Genomic DNA, 20,531 nt, shown 5'->3' on the forward strand with positions numbered 1-20,531 from the left:
AATCCTGTCTCGGAGCTCTACGGACAAATCCTTCGAACTCATGGCTTAGTTTTTGCTCTGACATGCACTGTCAACTGTGGGGCCTTATATAGACAGGTGTGTGCCTTTACAAATTATGTCAAGTCAATTGAATTTACAACAGATGGACCCTAATGAAGTTGTAGAAACATCTCAAGGATGATCGATGGAAACAGAATTCACCTGAGCTCAATTTCGAGTCTCATAGTAATGGGTCTGAATACTTATGTAAATAAGGTATTTCAGTTTTTCATTTTCAAACCATTTGCAAAAAATTATAATTCTGCTTCGTCATTACGGTTGTATTGTGTGTAGATTGATGAGTGCCATTTTTTATTTAAGCAATTTTATAATAAGGCTGTAACGTAACAAAATGTGGAAAAAGGGTCTGAATACTTTCCGAATGCACTGTAAGAATAGAGGGAACATAAGAATGTGAGAAGAGAGGAGTGATATGTGCTCGTTATGTGATATAAAAACCTGGCAGCATCATAATCAAATATGGTGCTGATGCTCTTTGAAGCCACAATTGAAAACAGGAAACACTAATGGATTGTCTCTTGGGTTTTCTTGACACTGTTCTAAACAGATAAAAAAATGTCAATTGTTATTGTTAGAGGAAGGGCAAGCAGACAAAATAAGAAAAAGTGCTTTTGATCTTTTATGTGAACAAGGAGGCGATTTCTTGATGATTTCCTCTAAACTGAAAATGACTTCATCCCAACAATGAGAGATTAAAGAGGCTTGTACCCACTTGGACCAGGACATATAACTTCAAACAAGTTCTAGGCCACGGTTCCCCAACTGGTGCCCTGTGGTGCGAATTTGGACCCTGCGTGGTTTTATTTGCCCCCTTTCCAAGTTTTCTGAGCAAAAAATAAATAAACATTTTTTAAAAATGATTTTTTATTTTATTTTAGTTGCTGGACATGAAAGACTGTAACAACACCAGGAAATCAATTCCATGTGATTTTATTTTTGGAAATGTGTTCCAACGCATAATATAGAGACATGTGATCGTAAGCAAGTTTGAAATTATTATTTTTTATTCAAAGATTATATCTGTTTGAGCTCCTTGCAGTAAATTTGCAGTCTACAAATTATTTGTCATTACATTCCAGTCCCCCGACCATCCACTCAAGAACAAATGGGCCGCCGTTGAACAAATGGGCCCCCCGTTGAACAAATGGGCCCGCGGTTGAACAAATGGGCCCGCGGTTGAACAAATGGGCCCGCCATTGAACAAATGGGCCGCCGTTGAACAAATGGGCCCGCCGTTAAACAAATGGGCCCGCCGTTGAACAAATGGGCCCGCCGTTGAACAAATGGGCCCGCCATTGAACAAATGGGCCACCGTTGAACAAATGGGCCCGCCGTTGAACAAATGGGCAGCTGTTGAACAAATGGGCAGCTGTTGAACAAATGGGCCCGCCGTTGCACAAATGGGCAGCTGTTGAACAAATGGGCCTGCCATTGAACAAATGTGCAGCTGTTGAACAAATGGGCAGCTGTTGAACAAATGGGCAGCTGTTGAACAAATGGGCCCGTCGTTGAACAAATGGGCCCGCAATTGAACAAATGGGCCCGCCTTTGAACAAATGGGCAGCTGTTGAACAAATGGGCAGCTGTTGAACAAATGGGCAGCTGTTGAACAAATGGGCCCGTCGTTGAACAAATGGGCCCGCAATTGAACAAATGGGCCTGCCATTGAACAAATGTGCAGCTGTTGAACAAATGGGCAGCTGTTGAACAAATGGGCAGCTGTTGAACAAATGGGCCCGTCGTTGAACAAATGGGCCCGCCGTTGAACAAATGGGCCCGCCTTTGAACAAATGGGCAGCTGTTGAACAAATGGGCAGCTGTTGAACAAATGGGCAGCTGTTGAACAAATGGGCCCGTCGTTGAACAAATGGGCCCGCCGTTGAACAAATGGGCCCGCCTTTGAACAAATGGGCAGCTGTTGAACAAATGGGCCCGCCTTTGATGATCCCTGTTCCAGGCGGTTTGTTGTCGGTCATTTGAAGGCCTCTGTACTTTCTGCATAACTCATCGTCGAACTGTCCACATTCTCTCGAGACAAACGTAAACAAAGTGGTGCACATTCCTAGATGAAGAGGGCTAGCTTCAGAATGTTGGAAACCATGTATTATACACTATGAATCAATGATATATGACACATGACTGATCATTTATAATGAGAATAATTGTATTTCCCATCATTATTGTATCAAGGACTATAACAACAATGGGTAAATTAACTTTCACTGTGGTGCTCCATCTCAAATGCCAAAATATTTGACTCATTTATGAGACATGTAATTAGTTAAGTCTCCCAGTCCACAAAGAACGGTAAAGCTTGGTAAACAAAGAGACAAAGTTAGGAGAACTCATATTTCATCAGCCTGTGCATAACTTTGAAATGAAGCATTAGGTGTAACCCTTCTCAGAACCATTTGTTTTTCCCATCTTTTGTGTCTAATGCCATCAGAGTTTAATGAGTTGGTTGTCACGTTTGTCTGCACATACAATACACTGTCATTTGGCAGATACTGGAGCCAGTGAACCTCACTTGAATGTCGTCAATCATTCACTGAAGACAGTATAATACATGCGCAAGGAGATCACAGGAAATAGGATAATTTCAATGTTCTAAAATGTATGTGGAAAGCATATTTGCTACAGTTTTCAGACTACTTTATGATCTTACTGACCTGAGTGTTCTGGTTTTGGTCTTTTTAGATAACTGTGATGGCCCTTTGGTATCAAATCTTCTTCAGGCCTCCTTTGAGAGGTCCTCGCAGTCCTCCATCAGTAACTCTCCACACTTCGCCAAGCTCAACAGACGAGATGGTGAGTAAAGACTAAGACCATGCTCAACACTGAGTAGACATATCAGTAATAATGATCCTCATGATACCTACTTCCCATGAACATCACGTGCCGAGCCGAGTATGTTTTTTTAACATTTCATTTCCACATGTAGCTTAATTAATAAACATAAATTATCAGTGTATAGCTATAAATTATTTGATCAATGGATTGTAAACAACAATTTCTTGTCATCTAATTCTATGGTTGTGAGCAGTTAGATTAATTGCCAGCTGTTTCATTTCGAGTCAGCTACCTGCGTCTGATCACTAAACATCAGTGGCTCTCACTCGTGTAAATTAAAACGTGTCAAAGTATTGATCAACTCAAAGGCCAACCTAATTGTCCCATGTAATCCATACTCCTCAGTCTGGTTCGTAGTCAATGTGGCAACAACGTAGAGTTGCTGGAATTGAACATTGATGCCTGCCTTCTAAACTGCTCTTCACTGTATGGCCTTTAACATACTTATAAAAATATAACAACCACAGACCTTCCAGGGTAGCAGATATGCACATATATTTTTCACACCCTGTCCATCAAACGCTGACTGTACCCTGGGTTATTTTTAGCCACGGCCAACCCCCCTACGTGTGTCTGTAACAACCATAAACGATGCTTCCTCTGTTGCTCAGACTCTGGTTGGATATGCTGCACTCATCTGCTCCCATGGTGGTGTGTACCAGCCTTCAGCAGCTGAGTAATGAACCTTTCTGCCAGAGCTAACCTGTCTTCTTCAACTCAACGACTGAGTAGCTGTGGGGATTAAACTCATCTTTAAAAAAACACACCATACTTTACAATATCTCCACCCCCTGTGGAATCTTAGCACCTGAATTCATAACAGTGCTATATATGATGGAGATGGACTGGGCAATGTGTTTCCCTCAGTAAATCTTGAAATTAAATTAGAAATTCAATGGACAGACACACAAACAAAATAGTGGGGGGTTTCTATCACCAAAATACATTAGATCTACTTCTCACCTAACGCTTCGACAAGCTTCCCATATACTGGAAATGCATAGCTTGAATGGAGAGTTGTTTTTTCTTAAGTAATTTCAAGCTTAGGAAAAAACATACCAGGATATATGCATCTCAATGACAGACTACTAATCATTCTCTGCTAGCGTGTCCGTTTCTCTGTTAGTTTATCTGGGAGGTTTGCAAGCTAAGGGTTATCAAGACTGTGTTCATATTTTAGAGTAACGGCACGGCGTGTAACAGAATGCTGAATACCAATATCAGGCTTGGTTCAAAGCCTAATCTTAGTTGTTTTGGTTTCATGTTTACCTCTGTTTTTCCATGGAAGACCTACAGTATTGAAGCCATTAATGGTTCACGACCAGAAAGACAAGAAAGAAAAACTTGAATTAGTTCAGATCCGGCTGGAAGGATCAGTCGAGCGCACTACCAAGACTGATACATAAGGGATAGCCTTATACCACACTGTAACGGAAAACTGGCATTTATACACACATTTTTGGTATTATCAACAGTAAAACAATTTACTGCAGCATATTGTACATTTTAGTTTGTTAATACGTTTTTTTATGAACCTTTATTTAACCAGCGGCAAGCATTGAGACCAGGGTTTAGTTTCCAATGGTTCTCTGAAAACAACATTTCTAATGTGAACAACAATGATCCTTACGAAATTACAGTTATAATTTCATATCAATTGTTACATTCAAAAGGACAGTAAAAACAAATACAATAAATCAAAACACACAGTTTTCATTGGTCACATTTTTTTTATCAGTGCTATAGTTACCTTATGAGACTTAAGAATCAAGTTTTAGAGTGACCTGTAGGTCATTCCAGGAATGAGGGGCACAGTAACTTAAGGCAGTCTTCTCTAACTCAGGAGACCCGCAAAACCTCTAGAACCAACCAGTCTTGAGAGTCTTATAGTTACTAGATTTCCAATTTAGAAGGGATTTTGCAGAAGTGCCTAATATTTATTTCATCTTATTTTTTTTTATTTTTTTTTTACAGGAAAGACATGAGACCTAGGTCTCTTTTCCAAATTCACCCTGTATAATACAATGTAGACACATTATACAGGCACTACTGTATACATACACACACATTAAAATACAAAAACACAGTCATGGGTAGCATAAATAAAACATCACAAATCATCCTGAAAAACAGTTACGTTCCTCCAAAAATAAGTCCTCAAACAATACTTTAAAATTGCCGGAACGGCACCAGAACATCAAGATTAAATGTATTTTGAATTGTGTTCCAGCAATATGGTGCCAAAAAACAAAAGCAGATTGACCTTTAGCTTTGTGGAGACCCTAGGGACCTCAAGAGTTCAAAGCTGTGAACGGGTTAGACAACTCAGATGTCTATACAGTGTGTAACGATCCTCTTCGTCTGAGGAAGAAGGAGTAGACCAAAGCGCAGCGTGGTATATGTTCATATTGTCTTTAATTAACTGAACACTATATACAAAAGAACAAGAGAATAAATTAAAACCAAAACAGTCCCGTATGGCACAAACACTGAAACGGAAAACAACTACCCACAATCCATAATGGGAAAACAGGCAGCCTAAGTATGGTTCTCAATCAGAGACAACGACAGACAGCTGTCCCTGATTGAGAAGCACACCCGGCCAAAAACAAAGAAATACAAAAACATATAAAAAAGAACATAGAACGCCCACCCTAGTCACACCCTGGCCTAACCAAAATAGAGAATAAAAAGCCTCTCTATGGCCAGGCCGTGACATAGTGGGGCAGCAGGTAGCCTAGCGGATAGAGCGTTGGGTCAGTAACTAAACGTTTGCAAAATCAAATCCCTTGGCTGACAAGCTAAAAATCTGTTCTTCTACCCCTGAACAGGCAGTTAACCCGCTGTTCTTAGGCCGTCATTGTAAATAAGAATTTGTTCTTAACTGACTTGCCTAGTTAAACAAAGGTAAAAAAATATATATATATATATATTTATTTCAACAGCAAAGTTAGATAAGATGGATGTTTATGAAGAAGGGCTTTGTGAACAAAAAGGGAGTAATGTAGAGATCTGCGGGTCTTTAGCGAAGTCCAGTCAATGTGGTTATTTCAATTTAAATTGTATAGCGGATGGTTTGGAGTGGCAGCAAGTCTTAAACCTGAAATGGTTCAACATTTTGCCATGTCCTTTTGGTCTGTTTTGCCCTATTGTCACTGCCAGTTTGGAAGCCTTTGTTAAGGCCTCTAGACGTGCAAGTGATAAAATACACCAAATATGAATTAATATGCTGTAATGTGTAAACACTTTACCCAGCAGCCAATCTGCTTGCACCAAGCCCTTGTAATTACAGTAAAATACTGTGAAATACAAACCGCTTCCCGCCAATGAATTTCATGTATTCATTTATTAATTCATTCTGATTATGGCAGCATTTAGTTTTTTACAGCATAACACAGTACATTTTACAATATTGTGATTGATTTGATACTTGATTTGATACCGTATTCATATTACAGCAGGGGTTCTGTAATATTAAATACAGAATTGTACTTGTAACACTGAGCTCTCTCTAAGCTACTGTTGAATTGACAGTAACCCTTTAACAGTGCACTGTCCAAATCACCTCCAATAAGGCTACATTAAATCAAATCAAATTAAATTGTATTTGCTTTTAGACAGGGTTTCGAACATTCTAACCTATAGTAGAGTACGGCTAGGGAGTCTGAATTAATTAATCCAAATGCCCAGCTGAATAATGCCTTATTATTCCTGTCTGACAAGGCAGACTCACACCTCTGTAGTCATTATCACTGCCACAGTGACCTGTCCCACTCTCTCGCACACATTTGATATTCTCTGAATCGGCTGGAGTTTTAAGGAAAATAATATTTCGCACTGGAGCTAGCTGTCTGGACTACGCATCTGTATGTATGTGTGTGTGTGTGTGTGTGTGTGTGTTCTACTCCTGCTGTGTCACATGCTAGGTCACTTTCTGTACCTTCTTGTTCTGAGCTGTTTTCTCTCTCTGGTCTCCCGAGGAGCGGGAGGCTGGTCTCCCCAGGTGACAGACAGACAGCCTTGGCTGCAGCTGGACCTCAGGGACAGGATGGAGGTGACGGCCGTCGCCACACAGGGGCGCTACGGAGGCTCAGACTGGGTCAGCGGCTACCTGCTCCTGTTCAGTGACACTGGCCGAGCCTGGAAGCAGTACCGACAGGAGGACGGGGTGGGGGTGAGTCTCCTCGTTGATTATTTATTTACCGTTCAACACTCTGTTCTCTATTTTAATCCTTAAAAAAATTCAGGCTGTTGACTTTGCCAAGCTTGTTAATTTATATGCGAGAGCTTCAATTCTATAACTGGCATTCCTCATGACAACGCTCTGAAAGAGGCGTTATATCTGACAGTAACGACAGACATCCTTGGGGATATACGTAGCTAGCTAGTTTGCCTTCTACCTGTCAACTCAGAGGCACATGCTGACAGAAATGTTTGGGTTTGCTGAAGTAGATTTGAATCAGACTGAACATATGGAAGAATGTATGGGACTTCCAAATACCACTTCCGGATAAGAAACGTGTGACTCTGCATCTGAGCTCTGTATCTTCCTTCTGCCGGATAAAAGGGAGTTTTAATCCACTCTTTCAAGCCTTTACTTCTGTTTAGTATTGCCATGAGGGACAGACAAAAGGTTATCAAGGTTTCTAGACTTGTTTTTGTTCCTGTGGTTTAAAATCATAACAAAGGATTGCTTTTGCAGATGCACATACAACTCTTCAGGCAATGACAACCCCCTGGACAAACATCCTGCATGTTGCAACTCTTCAGGCAACTACAACCCCCTGGACAGGCCTAAACACATGTTCCTCTATCACACCATTCCAGGTTGTGGAATAATACTGTTATTCATGGCCACACACGATTCAGATACGGAGCAGTTGGCTCTCTGTCCATTTTCCCCCCACAGATGCAGCGTCATTGAAAAGTCAGACTCTGGAGTAGGAAAGATTGATTTACTTATCAAGTCCCTTTATTGCCTCATCAAAATGGATGCCATGTCTCACCCTGGAGGTGTGAACTTTTCATTACTCACACTCTCAGAAACAGATGGGTGAAAGAGTTTAGCCCGACTACTCCTTTTATTTTTCCCGGTACAGTCATTCTGAGCCTACCTGATGCTCATGTAGTAGTCATATAGGCTAGGCCCAACGATAGGCCAACAACACTTCTGTTTCTGGTCATTGAGGTGTTGCAGGGGATGCCACAGCAATTCCAGTGACCTTTCTATTAGGTGCTGTCACTTGTAACCAAGCAGACATAAACCTTGCACTATTGTTGTTTGTTTGAGAGGTGTAGGAGCTATTAGATTCAGAGTAGTGGACATAACTGTGCTGACAAGCCAGCTTGGGGCTCTTATGGAGCTGACATGGACACATATCACTCCACACCCATCCCACCGGGCACAAAATTGTTGAATCAATGTCATTGTTTCCATGTCATTTCAACCAAAAAACATCTGTGATTATGTTGAATCAACATGGAAAACTGATTCGATTTGCAAAAAGTAATTAATGTATTGTTTTAAAAAAAATTCACCCAAACTCGAACCTAAATCCAAAGACATGGTGAGATTTTTTGTTGATTTCACCTTGAGTTCACAACTCAACCAAATGTAAATCAAAACTAGACGTTGAACTGACCTCTGTGTCCAGTGGATAATCTATCTTCATCTCCTAGCTTTTGTTACTTAATGGCAGTTGATCCTTGATTCCTCATAGTGGAAAGATATGAGGAGTCATAGTAGAGTGTTCATCAGTACACAATTATTACTGTCGCTGCATATCTTCTCCCCAAAGAAATGTATTTTAGACACTTTAATGCCTCATAAGTTGTCATCTCAATGATAGTTTTCGAGAGTATAGTGCCATAGTCTATTCTCAGATGTACTTTGCTAGGAGGGAATGCGTGTACTTTGTGTCTCATAAAAGTATTGACATTCAAAGACAGGGATAGAACATTAATCTTGAAACTCCCCATCCCGGATCCGGGATTGTGACTAAGCCTCAGGCTCATTAGCATAACGCAACGTTAACGATTTCTGAAAATCGCAAATAAAATTAAAATAATGCGTTTGCTCTCAAGCTTAGCCTTTTCTTAACAACACTGTCATCTCAGATTTTCAAAATATGCTTTTGAACCATAGAAATTGACTAATTTGTGTAAGAGTATGCAAAGCTAGCATAGCATTTTGTGTAGCATGTAGCACGCAACATTTTCACAAAAGCCAGATAACCAAATAAATAAAATCATTTACCTTTGAAGAGCTTCTGATGTTTTCAATGAGGAGACTCCCAGCCACATACCAAATGCGCAGTGTTTCCTGAAAGCGTCTGTGTGTAGGAGAAATCGTTCCGTTTTCTACATTGCGCCTGGCTACCGAAACGAACCGAAAATGCAGTCACCTACAACGTGAAACTTTTTCCGGATTAACTACATAATATCGACCGAAACATGGCAAACGTTGTTTGGAATCAATCCTCAAGGTGTTTTTTCACATATCTCTTCATTGACATGCAGTTCATGGAAGCTTGCTTCTCTCTCTTTTCTCCCATGGAAAAATACTGGCAGGTGACTTTTGCGCACCAATTTCGGCGCAGGACACCGGGCGGACACGTGGTAAATGTGGTCTCTTATGGTCAATCTTCCAACGATCTGCCTACAAATACGTCACAATGCTGCAGACACCTTGGGGAAACGACAGAAAGGGCAGACTCATTCCTCTTGCGTTCACAGCCATATAAGGAGATCATGAAAGACAGAGCCTCAAAAATCCTTGTCATTTCCTGGATGCCAAGTCATCTTGGTTTTGCCTGAAGCTCACGTTAAAGGGCACGCACAGAGAAGATATTTGTATTTCTGGACACGTCAGAGTGTTTTCTTTCGAACAGTAGCAATTATATGCATAGTCGAGCATCTTTTTGTGACAAAATATCTTGTTTAAAACGGGAACGTTTTTCTTCCAAAAATGAAATAGCGCCACCATAAGTGTAAGAGGTTAAACTTGCTTTGGCCAAGAAAATTGCCACAATAATTTCACAATAATAACCTTGTTAATAAAATGAAAATCTTTAACTTGGAGAGCGCATCATATGTTTCTAACTCTTATTAAACAAATAGATCAGGGTAATGATTGGTATTTTTGGTCAGCCATTACATACAAAGCAGCTGAAAATGAAATTGTTCTAAAAAACAAACTACATTTCTGCAACAAAAGTTCCATTGTAATTGTTTGACGGTTATCAAATCTGTAAAATTTGCCGTACCAGGCGGTGATACAGCCTGACAGGATGCTCTCAATTGTGCATCTGTAAAAGTTTTTGAGGGTTTTAGGTGCCAAGCCAAATTTCTTCAGTCTCCTGAGGTTGAAGAGGCGCTGTTGCATCTTCTTCACCACGCTGTATGTGTGGGTGGACCATTTCAGTTTGTCAGTGATGTGTATGCTGAGGAACCGCAGTGGAGAAAGCTTTCCACTTTCTCCACTGCGGTCCCGTCGATGTGGATAGGGTGGTGCTCCCTCTGCTGTTTCCTGATGTCCACGATCAGCTTCTTTGTTTTGTTGACATTAGGTGAGTGGTTTTTTTCCTGACACCACACTCCCAGGGCCCTTACCTCCTCCCTGTAGGCTGTCTCATCATTGTTGGTAATCAGGCCTACAACTGTTGTTTCATCTGCAAACTTGATTATTGAGTTGGAGGCATGCGTGGCCACACAGTCATGGGTGAACAGTGAGTACAGGAGGGGGCTGAGAATGCATCCAAGTGGGACCTCAGTGTTGAGGATCAGTGAAGTGGAGGTGTTGTTTCCTACCTTCACCACCTGGGGGAAGCCAGTCAGGAAGTCCAGTACCCAGTTGCACAAGGTGGGGTTGAGACCCAGGGCCTCGAGCTTGATGATGAGCTTGGAAGGTACTATGGTGTTGAATGCTGAGCTATAGTCAATGAACAACATTCTTACATAGGTATTCCTCTTGTCCAGTTTGGATAGGGCAGAGTGCAGTGCGATGGCGATTTCATCGTCTGTGGATCTATTGGGGCAGTAAGCAAATGTAAGTGGGTCTATGGTGTCAGGTAAGGCAGAGGTGATATGATCCTCCACTTCCACGGAGAAGGAGGCACTGTGTTAATCTATTTGACATTGAGATTAGAAATGATTCACTTTGTTTCTAAATGTTAACCTTGTAGCATAGGTCACAGGCTAATTCTGCCTACTGGGCATGTTTGAAAGGGTTAATGCGACATCAATTATATTATGTACTATAAAGTTCTAAAAGTGCTGATAACCGTAACATTTAACATTTATTTTTCATTGAACCTTTATTCCACCAGTAAATCTCATGAGGTTTGTTCTTCCGTTCTCCGAGAGACTTTGCCCTTAATAAAGAAGAGGTGAATGTCACTCTCATTCAAACCATGGTGCTGTAAAGGTTTCCGAGGTTCAACCCGCTCTTTATTCTCCATGAAAGGTGTCACTGATTCTTTTGATCTCGGGCACGCGGCACTTTTCAGAAACTTTTATTCTCTCCTGTGAATCAGACAGGGCATATTTTTTGGGAGAATGGTATTCATTGACATGCTGCTGGTAATTGTCACCAGGTATCCAGGATCAAAGACGCTGAGAGGCCAGAACAGCTGCAACATTGTCGTCGTTGCATACAAATGTGAAGGAAATAAAGATGTAAACAGGTTGTGCTTCGTTAAAACCTACGCTTCTTAAAAGTAATCTTTTATCTCACAGTTTAGGTCACACATTTGTTTTGAACCTTGATTAACAGGTAACATATTATGTAATAGGAGATTTGTTAAGTATTCATAGAGGCCTTATGAAAGGCTTCATTAAGCATTCATAAGTAATACTTGGTTTAAAGTGCGACGATAAACAGACTAACAAACCTATTAGTGCAGAGTGCTGCTCGCAGGCTCTCATTACCCCTGATTGAACACATGACCATATACATCAGAACACAAGCTCCCTCTACTTCTGTTCATCCCTTATTTCCAGCTCTCTAGTCTTCCATTACATGCAGGCTTGAGCAGCCCACGGGCCATTCAATATGTAGTCTATTACCATGTGGAAATTGGTTAGCTTAAGAGCATGGTCCAATGGTCAATGTAGAATGTCTATGACCCCCATATGATTCACTATCTGACTCCATTATTATGTGAAAGTTATAGGCCCATAATAGGTTGCAAGCCTTGCGTCTCCACTATGACATACTAAACCTACAGTTGAAGTAGGAAGTTTACATACACCTTAGCCAAATACATTTAAACTCAGTTTTTCACAATTCCTGACATTTAATCCAAGTAAAAAAAATCCTTGTTTTAGGTCAGTTAGGATCACCAATTTATTTTAAGAATCTGAAAAATCAGAATAATAGTAGTGGGAATTATTTATTTCATCACATTCCCAGTGGGTCAGAAGTTTACATACGCTCAATTAGTATTTGGTAGCATTCCCATTAACTTGGGTCAAACACACTCCTGACAGAACTGGTGTAACTGAGTCTGGTTTGTAGACCTCCTTGCTCGCACACGCTTCTTCAGTTCTGCCCACAAATGTATGATAGGATTGAGGTAAGGGCTTTGTGATAGCCACGCAAATACCTTGACTTTGTTGTCCTAAAGCCATTTTGCCACAACTTTGAAAGTACGCTTGGGGTCATTGTCCTTTTGGAAGACCCATTTGCGACCAAGCTTTAACTTCCTGACAGATGTCCTGAGATGTTGCTTCAATATATCCACATAATTTTCTTCATGATGCCATATATTTTGTGAAGTGCACCAGTCCCTCCTGCAGCAAAGCACCCCCACAACATGATGCTGCCACCCCCATGCTTCACGGATGGGATGGTATTCTTCGGCTTGCAAGCCTCCCCCTTTTTCCTCCAAACATAACGATGGTCATTATGGCCAAGCAGTTATATTTTTGTTTCATCAGACCAGAGGACATTTCTCCAAAAATGAGGTATGATCTTTCTCCCCCTGTAATAAATGGATTGATCACATCACCCAGATGAATAACAGAACACACACAGGCTTTTTGATTGTAGCTCGCTTGCTCTGGCGAATGTTAGCTATTTGCTGTGTACAAAGCCAGGGGATTGTTTAAAAGAGAAACTCACATCTACAACTATGACAGTTAGTTAGTACTCCCTTATTTCTGCTGATCATTACCTGTTATAAAATGACAACAATTGTAACATTCTGGGTGTCGTGAGTGGGAAGTCAGGCGCAGGAAACAGATAGTTCAATATAGTGCTCTTTTAATGCACACACGGTGAACAACGGCCACCCCACGAAACACTGGGTGCTCAAAACAAATGCCCCAGACACGGGGGACGAAAACTGTCCAGCGAACATAAACCAACACGTTCGTCTACACCAAACACAAAGATTACAATAATTAATCCCGCACAAAGAAACGGGCAGGCCGGCTGACTAATAAAGCCCAACTACTTACAACAAACTCAAAACAGGTGTAAACAATAAACACGTAAGGAGGTTGGAGGAAAGAATCAGTGGCAGCTAGTAGGCCGGCAACGACGACCGCCAAGCGCAACCCAAAGGGGAGCCACCTTCGGTCGGAGTCGTGACAGTACACCCCCCCCCCTCCCCCAACGCACGGCTCGAGCGGCGAGCCGACAACGGCCTCGAGGTCGACCCGGAGGACGAGGCGCAGGGCATTCCGGATGGAGGCGATGGAAATCCCTCAACATTGACGGATCCAAAATGTTCCCCACCGGTACCCAGCACCTCTCCTCCAGACCGTACCCCTCCCAGTCCACAAGGTACTGCAGGCCGCTCACCCGGCGCCTCGAGTCCAGAATGGCCCATATCGTGTACGCCGGGGACCCCTCGATGTCCAGAGGGGGAGGAGGGACCTCCGGAACCTTACTGTCCTGCAGGGGACCAGCTACCACCAGCCTGAGGAGAGCCACTTGAAACGAGGGGTTATATGAAGGGAGTTGTAATTGATAAAACACCTCATTTATTCTCCTCAGGACTTTGAAGGGCCCTACACACTGCGGCCCCAACTTCCGGCAGGGCAAGCGGAGGGGCAGGTTTCGGGTCGAGAGCCAGACCCTTTCCCCGGTTCAAACACGGGGGCCTCACTGCGGTGGCGGTCAGCACTCCTTTTCTGCCGTCCACTAGCTGGACGGCCCTCCAGGTCTCCTTGGAGCGCTGCACCCATTCCTCCACCGCAGGAGCCACGGTCTGGCTTGGATGCCATGGTGCCAGGATCGGCTGGTACCCCAACACACACTGAAAGGGGGACACGTTAGTAGAGGAGTCGCGTAGTGAGTTCTGGGCCATTTCGGCCCAGGGGATGTATCTCGCCCACTCCCCTGGCCGGTCCTGGCAATACGACCACAGAAACATACCCACTTCCTGGTTCACAAAAATGAAATGGCCAAAAAAAAAAAAAAACAGAAATGCCAACAGTGGCGGTGTTGCGGCCTATATTCAGAACCACAGTCCTGTAAAGCTTAGAGATTGTCTACCTTTTTTTTATGTCTCTATTTTGGTTTGGTCAAGGTGTGATTTGGGTGGGCATTCTATGTTCCTTTTTCTATGTTTTTGTATTTCTTTGTTTTGGCCGGGTACTGTTGAAATAATATGGCTACAGGTTCATCTGCCTCACCTAAAGCCCATTCCTGTGGGAAGCTGCTATAGACCACCAAGTGCTAACAGTCAGTATCTGAATAATATGTGGGGAATACTAATGCAGTATCCAAATCCATAGGATGTAGTGATCACGATATAGTATCCATATCTAGGAAAACCAAAGTTCCAAAGTCTGGGCCTAATATAGTGTACAAGAGGTACAAGAAGTGTTGTCGTGATTCATATGTTGATGATGTAAAGAACATTTGCTGAGAAACCAGACATTGCACTTGACACATTTATGAAAGTACATATTCCAGTAACTAATACGCACGCAACCATTAAGACAATGACTGTACAAACTGTTAAATCCCCTTGGATTGATGAGGAATTGAAAAATTGTATGGTTGAGAGGGATTAGGCAAACGGTATGGCAATTAAGTCTGGCAGTTAGTTTTTTTCTGTTTGGCAAATATGCTGCAAATTAAGAAATCATGTGACTAAACTAAATAAAAAGAAAAAGAAACTACACTATGAATCAAAGATAAATTACATTAAGAATGATAGTAAAAAGCTTTGGGGCACCTTAACTTCTTGATACTACCCACCCCGCATGCGGGAGTGTAATCATAGCCTCAAACTAATTAGCATAACGCAGCGGCCATAAATATCCCTAGAAAATTTTCCTATTCATGAAAATCACAAATGAAATATGTTGAGACACAGCTTAGCCTTTAGCCTTCACACTGTCATCTCAGATTTTCAAAATATGCTTTACAGCCAACGCTAGACAAGCATTTGTGTAAGTTTATCATGGCATAATGCTATGCTAGGCTCTGCTACCAGCAGGCAACATTTTCATGAAAATTAGAAAAGCAATCAAATTAAATCATTTACCTTTGAAGAACTTCGGATGTTTTCACTCAGGAGACTCCCAGTTAGATAGCAAATGTTCCTTTTTTCCAAAAATATTGTTTTTGTAGGCGAAATAGCTCCGTTTGTTCTTCACGTTTGACTGAGAAATCGACAAACTTTTTTCCAAATTAGCTCCATAATATCGACAGAAACATGGCAAACGTCACATATCTATTCGATAAAATATCCACCGGGACAATTTGTTACTCATAAGAAGCGATTGGAAAAATGTCTACTTGTGTACTTTACGCAAGATTTTCTGCGGGAGCCATCATGTGATCACTTGCTCAATGTGGTCCCTTACGGCTATTCTTCAACATAAATGCGTAAAAAGACATCACAATGCTGTAGACACCTTGGGGAATACGTAAAAAGTGTAAGCTCATTCGTAGCGCATTCACAGCCATATAAGGAGTCATTGGCATGCAGGGCTTTCAAAATATGGGGCACTTCCTGGTTGGGTTTTTATCTGGGTTTCGCCTGTAACATCAGTTCTGTTGCACTCACAGACAACTCCTCCATTGAAGTGAATCAGATGGCTCATTCATCACAAAGCCCACTGATATTGCAAACTACTTTAATAACTTTTTCAGATAAGCAAACTTAGGGATGACATGCCAGCATCAAATGCTAACACTACACATCCAAATATATCGGATCAAATTATGAAAGACAAGAATTGTACTTTTGAATTCCGTCAGTGTGGAAGAGGTGAAAAAAATCATTGTTGTCTATCAAAAATGACAAGCTGCCAGGGTCTGACAATCTAGATGGAAAATTACTGAGTATAAAAGCAGACAATATTGCCACTCCTATTTGCCATATCTTCAATTTAAGCCTACTAGAGAGCGTGTGCCTTCAGGCCTGGAGGAAAGCTAAAGTCATTCCACTACCCAAGAATAGTAAAGCCCCCTTTACTGGCTCAAATAGCCGACGTATCAACCATTGGCACTTCTGGAAAAAATTGTGTTTGACCAGATACAATGCTATTTTAAAGTAAACATTTTGACAACAAAATTTCAGCAAGCTTATAGGGAAGGACACTCAACAAGCACAGCACTTACACAAATGACTGATGATTGGCTGAGAGAAATTGATGATAAAATGATTGTGGGGGCTGTCTTGTTAGACTTCCATGCAGCTTTTGACATTATTGATCATAATCTGCTGCTGGAAGAATTTATGTGTTATGGATTTACACCACCTGCTATAATGTGGATGAAGAGTTACTTGTCTAACAGAACACAGAGGGTGTTCTTTAATGGAACCCTATCAAATATAATCCAGTTAGAATCAGGAATTCCCCAGGGTAGCTGTTTAAGCCCCTTGCTTTTTTCAATTTTTACTAACGATATGCCACTGACTTTGAGTAAATCAGAGTTTCTATGAATGCAGATGACTCAACACTAAACACTTCAGCTACTACAGTGAGTGAAATGACTGCAACACTCAACAAATAGTTTGAGAGTGGGTGGCAGGAATACGTTAGCCCTAAATATTTCTAAAGCTAAAAGCATTGTATTTGTAACAAAACACTCACTAAACCCGGTACCTAAACTAAATCTTGTAATAAATCATGTGGAAATTTGAGATGACTAAGCTGCTTGGAGTAACACTAGATTGTAAACTGTCATGGTCAAAACATATTGATGCAGTAGTAGCTAAGATGGGGAGAAGTCTGTCTATAATAAAGCGATGTGCTGCTTTCTTAACTTCTCTAGGGTAGGGGGCAGCATTTGGAATTTTGGATGAAAAGCATGCACAAAATAAACAGCTACTCAGGCCCAGAAGATAGGATATGCATGTAATTAGTAGGTTTGGATAGAAATCACTCTAAAGTTTCCAAAACTGTTAAAATAATGTCTGTGAGTATAACAGAACTGATTTGGCAGGCGAAAACCTGAGAAAGATCCATTCAAGAAGTATGATTTTTTTGTTGTTGTTATAGTTTTCTATTCAATGCCATTACAGTATCCATTGACTTTGGATATAAAGAGAGACTTTATCAAACAAAAGGAACATTTATTGAATAAATTAATGTCTTCTGAGTGCCACCATATGAAGATCATCAAAGGTAAGGGATTAATTTGATCTCAAATTCTGACATGTGTAACTCTTCTACTTGGCTGGTTACTGTTTGTAATGATTTGTCTGCTTGGCTATGTTCTCAAATAATCGTAAAGTATGCTTTCGCAGTAAAGCATTTTTGAAATCTGACACCGTGGTTGGATTCACAAGAAGTTTATCTTTAAGCCAATAGTTGTATCTTTTCTGAATTTTTATAATGAGTATTTCTGTATTGCAATTGGCTCAGAACATGGCAGCACGGCTGGCTATTGGATGTACACAGAGAGCTAATATTAATAATATGCATGTAAATCTCTCCTGTCTGAAAGTGGAGGAGAGATTAACTTCATCACTACTTTTATTTATGAGAGGTATGTTGAATGCACCGAGCTGTCTGTCTAAACTAGTGGCACACAGCTCGGACACCCATGCATACTCCACAAGACATGCCACAAGAGGTCTCTTCACAGTCCCCAAGTCCAGAACAGACTATGGTAGGCACGCAGTACTACATAGAGCCATTACTACATGGAACTCTATTCCACATCAAGTAACTGACGCAAGCAGTAAAATTTGATTTAAAAAAAAAACAGATTAAAAAAACACCTTATGGAACAGTGGGGAATGAAGCAAAACAAAACACATTGGCACACACACACACACACACACACACACACACACACACACACACACACACACACACACACACACACACACACACACACACACGAAATAACAATAACATACGCACTATACACACATATGGATTTAGAACTGTAGATATGTGGTAGTGGTGGAGTAGGGGCCTAAGGGCACACAGTGTGTTGTGAAATCTGTGAATGTATTGTAATCTTTTAAAAATGTATTAACTGCCTTAATTTTGCTGGACCCCAGGAAGATGGGGATCCATAATAAATACAAATACTATACAAAGCTCCACAGCAGAGAATGGCGTATCTGTCCATTGGACCATTTTAAGCCATACACTCCACAGAGCTGGGCTTTACGGAAGAGTGGCCAGGAAAAAGTAATTGCTTAAACTAAAAAATAAGCAAAAAAGTTTGGTGTTTGCCAAAAGTAATGTGGGAGACTCCCCAAACATATGGAAGTAGGTACTCTGGTCAGATGAGACTAAAATTGAGCTTTTTGGCCATCAAGTAAAACACTATGTCTGGCGCATACCCACCACCTCTCATCATCCCGAGAACGCCATCCCACAGTGAAGCATGGTGGTGGCATCATCATGCTGCGGGGGTGTTTTTCATCGGCAGGGACTGTAAACTGGTCAGAATTGAAGGAATGATGGATGGCGCTGAATACAGGGAAATTCTTGAGGGAAACATGTGTCAGTCTTCCAGAGATTTGAGACTGAGATGGAGGTTCACCTTCCAGCAGGACAATGACCCTAAGTGTACTGCTAAAGCAACACTCGAGTGGTTTAAGGGGAAACTTTTAAATGTCTTGGAAGGGCCTAGTCAAAGCCCAGACCTCAATCCAATTGAGAATCTGTGGTATGACTTAAAGATTGCTGTACACCAGCGGAACCCATCCAACTTGAAGGAGCTGGAGCAGGTTTACTTTGAAGAATGGGCTAAAATCCCAGTGGCTAGATGTGCTAAGCTTATAGAGACATACATCAAGAGACTTGCAGCTGTAATTGCTTCAAAAGGTGGCTCTACAAAGTATTGACTTAGGGGGGATGAATAGTTATGCATGCTCAAGTTTTCATTTTTTTGTCTTATTTCTTGTCTGTTTCACAATGAAAAATATTTTGCATCTTCAAAGTGGTAGGCATGTTATGTAGATCAAATGATACAAACCCCCGAAAAATATATTTTAATTCCAGGTTGTAAGGCAACAAAATAGGAAAATGCCAAGGGGGTGAATACTTTCGTAAGCCACTGTATATCCAGTGTAATACTAAATGGGGGGGGGGCATGAACGGCAACAACACCAGGACACAGGGCGCGTTGCTCCCGCTTGACAAGCACTACTGTCTGGCAAGGAGTGGGAAGTCTACCTAGTAGCCAATATACTCACATTCACTGAATATTTTGTATTTGAAACTCAAACATTAATTTCCCAACTGATGTTTGTATAATCTTACAGGTTCTTTGTCATTCTCCATACTTTATAGTCCAATGCATCCAACATGATGCATGCCCACTATGGTATTGGGCATCTGCTTTTTGAGAACCCGTCTGGTTTAGGAACTTTTATTGCAGAGCACATTGTACAACTGCTTTTAAAGAATGTTGTATTGCAAATGCTATGCCATATGCCATATGTGTTGGCTAAAATGCACATGCAGCTGTCGTTTTAAAACCTACATTCTAGCATACATGACACACACACCTATCTATCTACATGGTTGTATTTGGGTTTCTATGCAACGTATATGATGGAATGTTTATTTCAGCCTGCAGCTAGTGACTTGAAATGACTATGGTAACTCTCTGGAATAGTATCTATTTGTAACCTACTAGTTTTCAAATTATGACAAGGTCAACATTTTATTATTTTACCCCCCAATCTCCCCAAATGCGTGGTATCCAATTGTTAGTAATTACTATCTTGTCTCATTGCAACAACTCCCGTACGGGCTCGGGAGAGACGAAGGTCGAAAGCCATGCGTCCTCCGAAACACAACCCAACCAAGCCGCACTGCTTCTTAACACAGCGCGCCTCCAACCCGGGAAGCCAGCCGCACCAATGTGTCGGAGGAAACACCGTGCACCTGGCTACGTTGGTTAGCCTAAGGCAAAAGGCAAAATGACTCCTGCAGGGATGGGGGCTGGGATTAAAAATAAAAATACATTAAATACAAATATAGGACAAAACACACATCAAGAAAAGAGGGGCAATACAACAGTACATAAAGAGAGACCTAAGATGACAACATAGCATGGCATCAACACGTAACAACACAGCATGGTAGCAACACAAAGAAACATTTGTATTTTTATTGATTTATTTCACCTTTATTTAACCAGGTAGGCTAGTTGAGAACAAGTTCTCATTTGCAACTGCGAC

General features: G+C 41.3%; 1 protein-coding gene across 1 annotated transcript in view; it reads left to right on the forward strand.

The window, feature by feature from the left end:
- The window catches only part of LOC135547660 (contactin-associated protein-like 5), a 131,768-nt gene that overhangs the window by 49,367 nt on the left and 61,870 nt on the right, over positions 1–20,531 (forward strand). Inside the window, exons 2-3 of the mRNA XM_064976848.1 lie at positions 2,758–2,868; positions 6,891–7,084. Coding sequence (XP_064832920.1) covers positions 2,758–2,868; positions 6,891–7,084 — 305 coding nt within the window. The remainder of the gene's footprint in view (positions 1–2,757; positions 2,869–6,890; positions 7,085–20,531) is intronic.

Source organism: Oncorhynchus masou, chromosome 10 (assembly GCF_036934945.1).
Source record: "Oncorhynchus masou masou isolate Uvic2021 chromosome 10, UVic_Omas_1.1, whole genome shotgun sequence".
Classification (NCBI taxonomy): domain Eukaryota; kingdom Metazoa; phylum Chordata; class Actinopteri; order Salmoniformes; family Salmonidae; genus Oncorhynchus; species Oncorhynchus masou.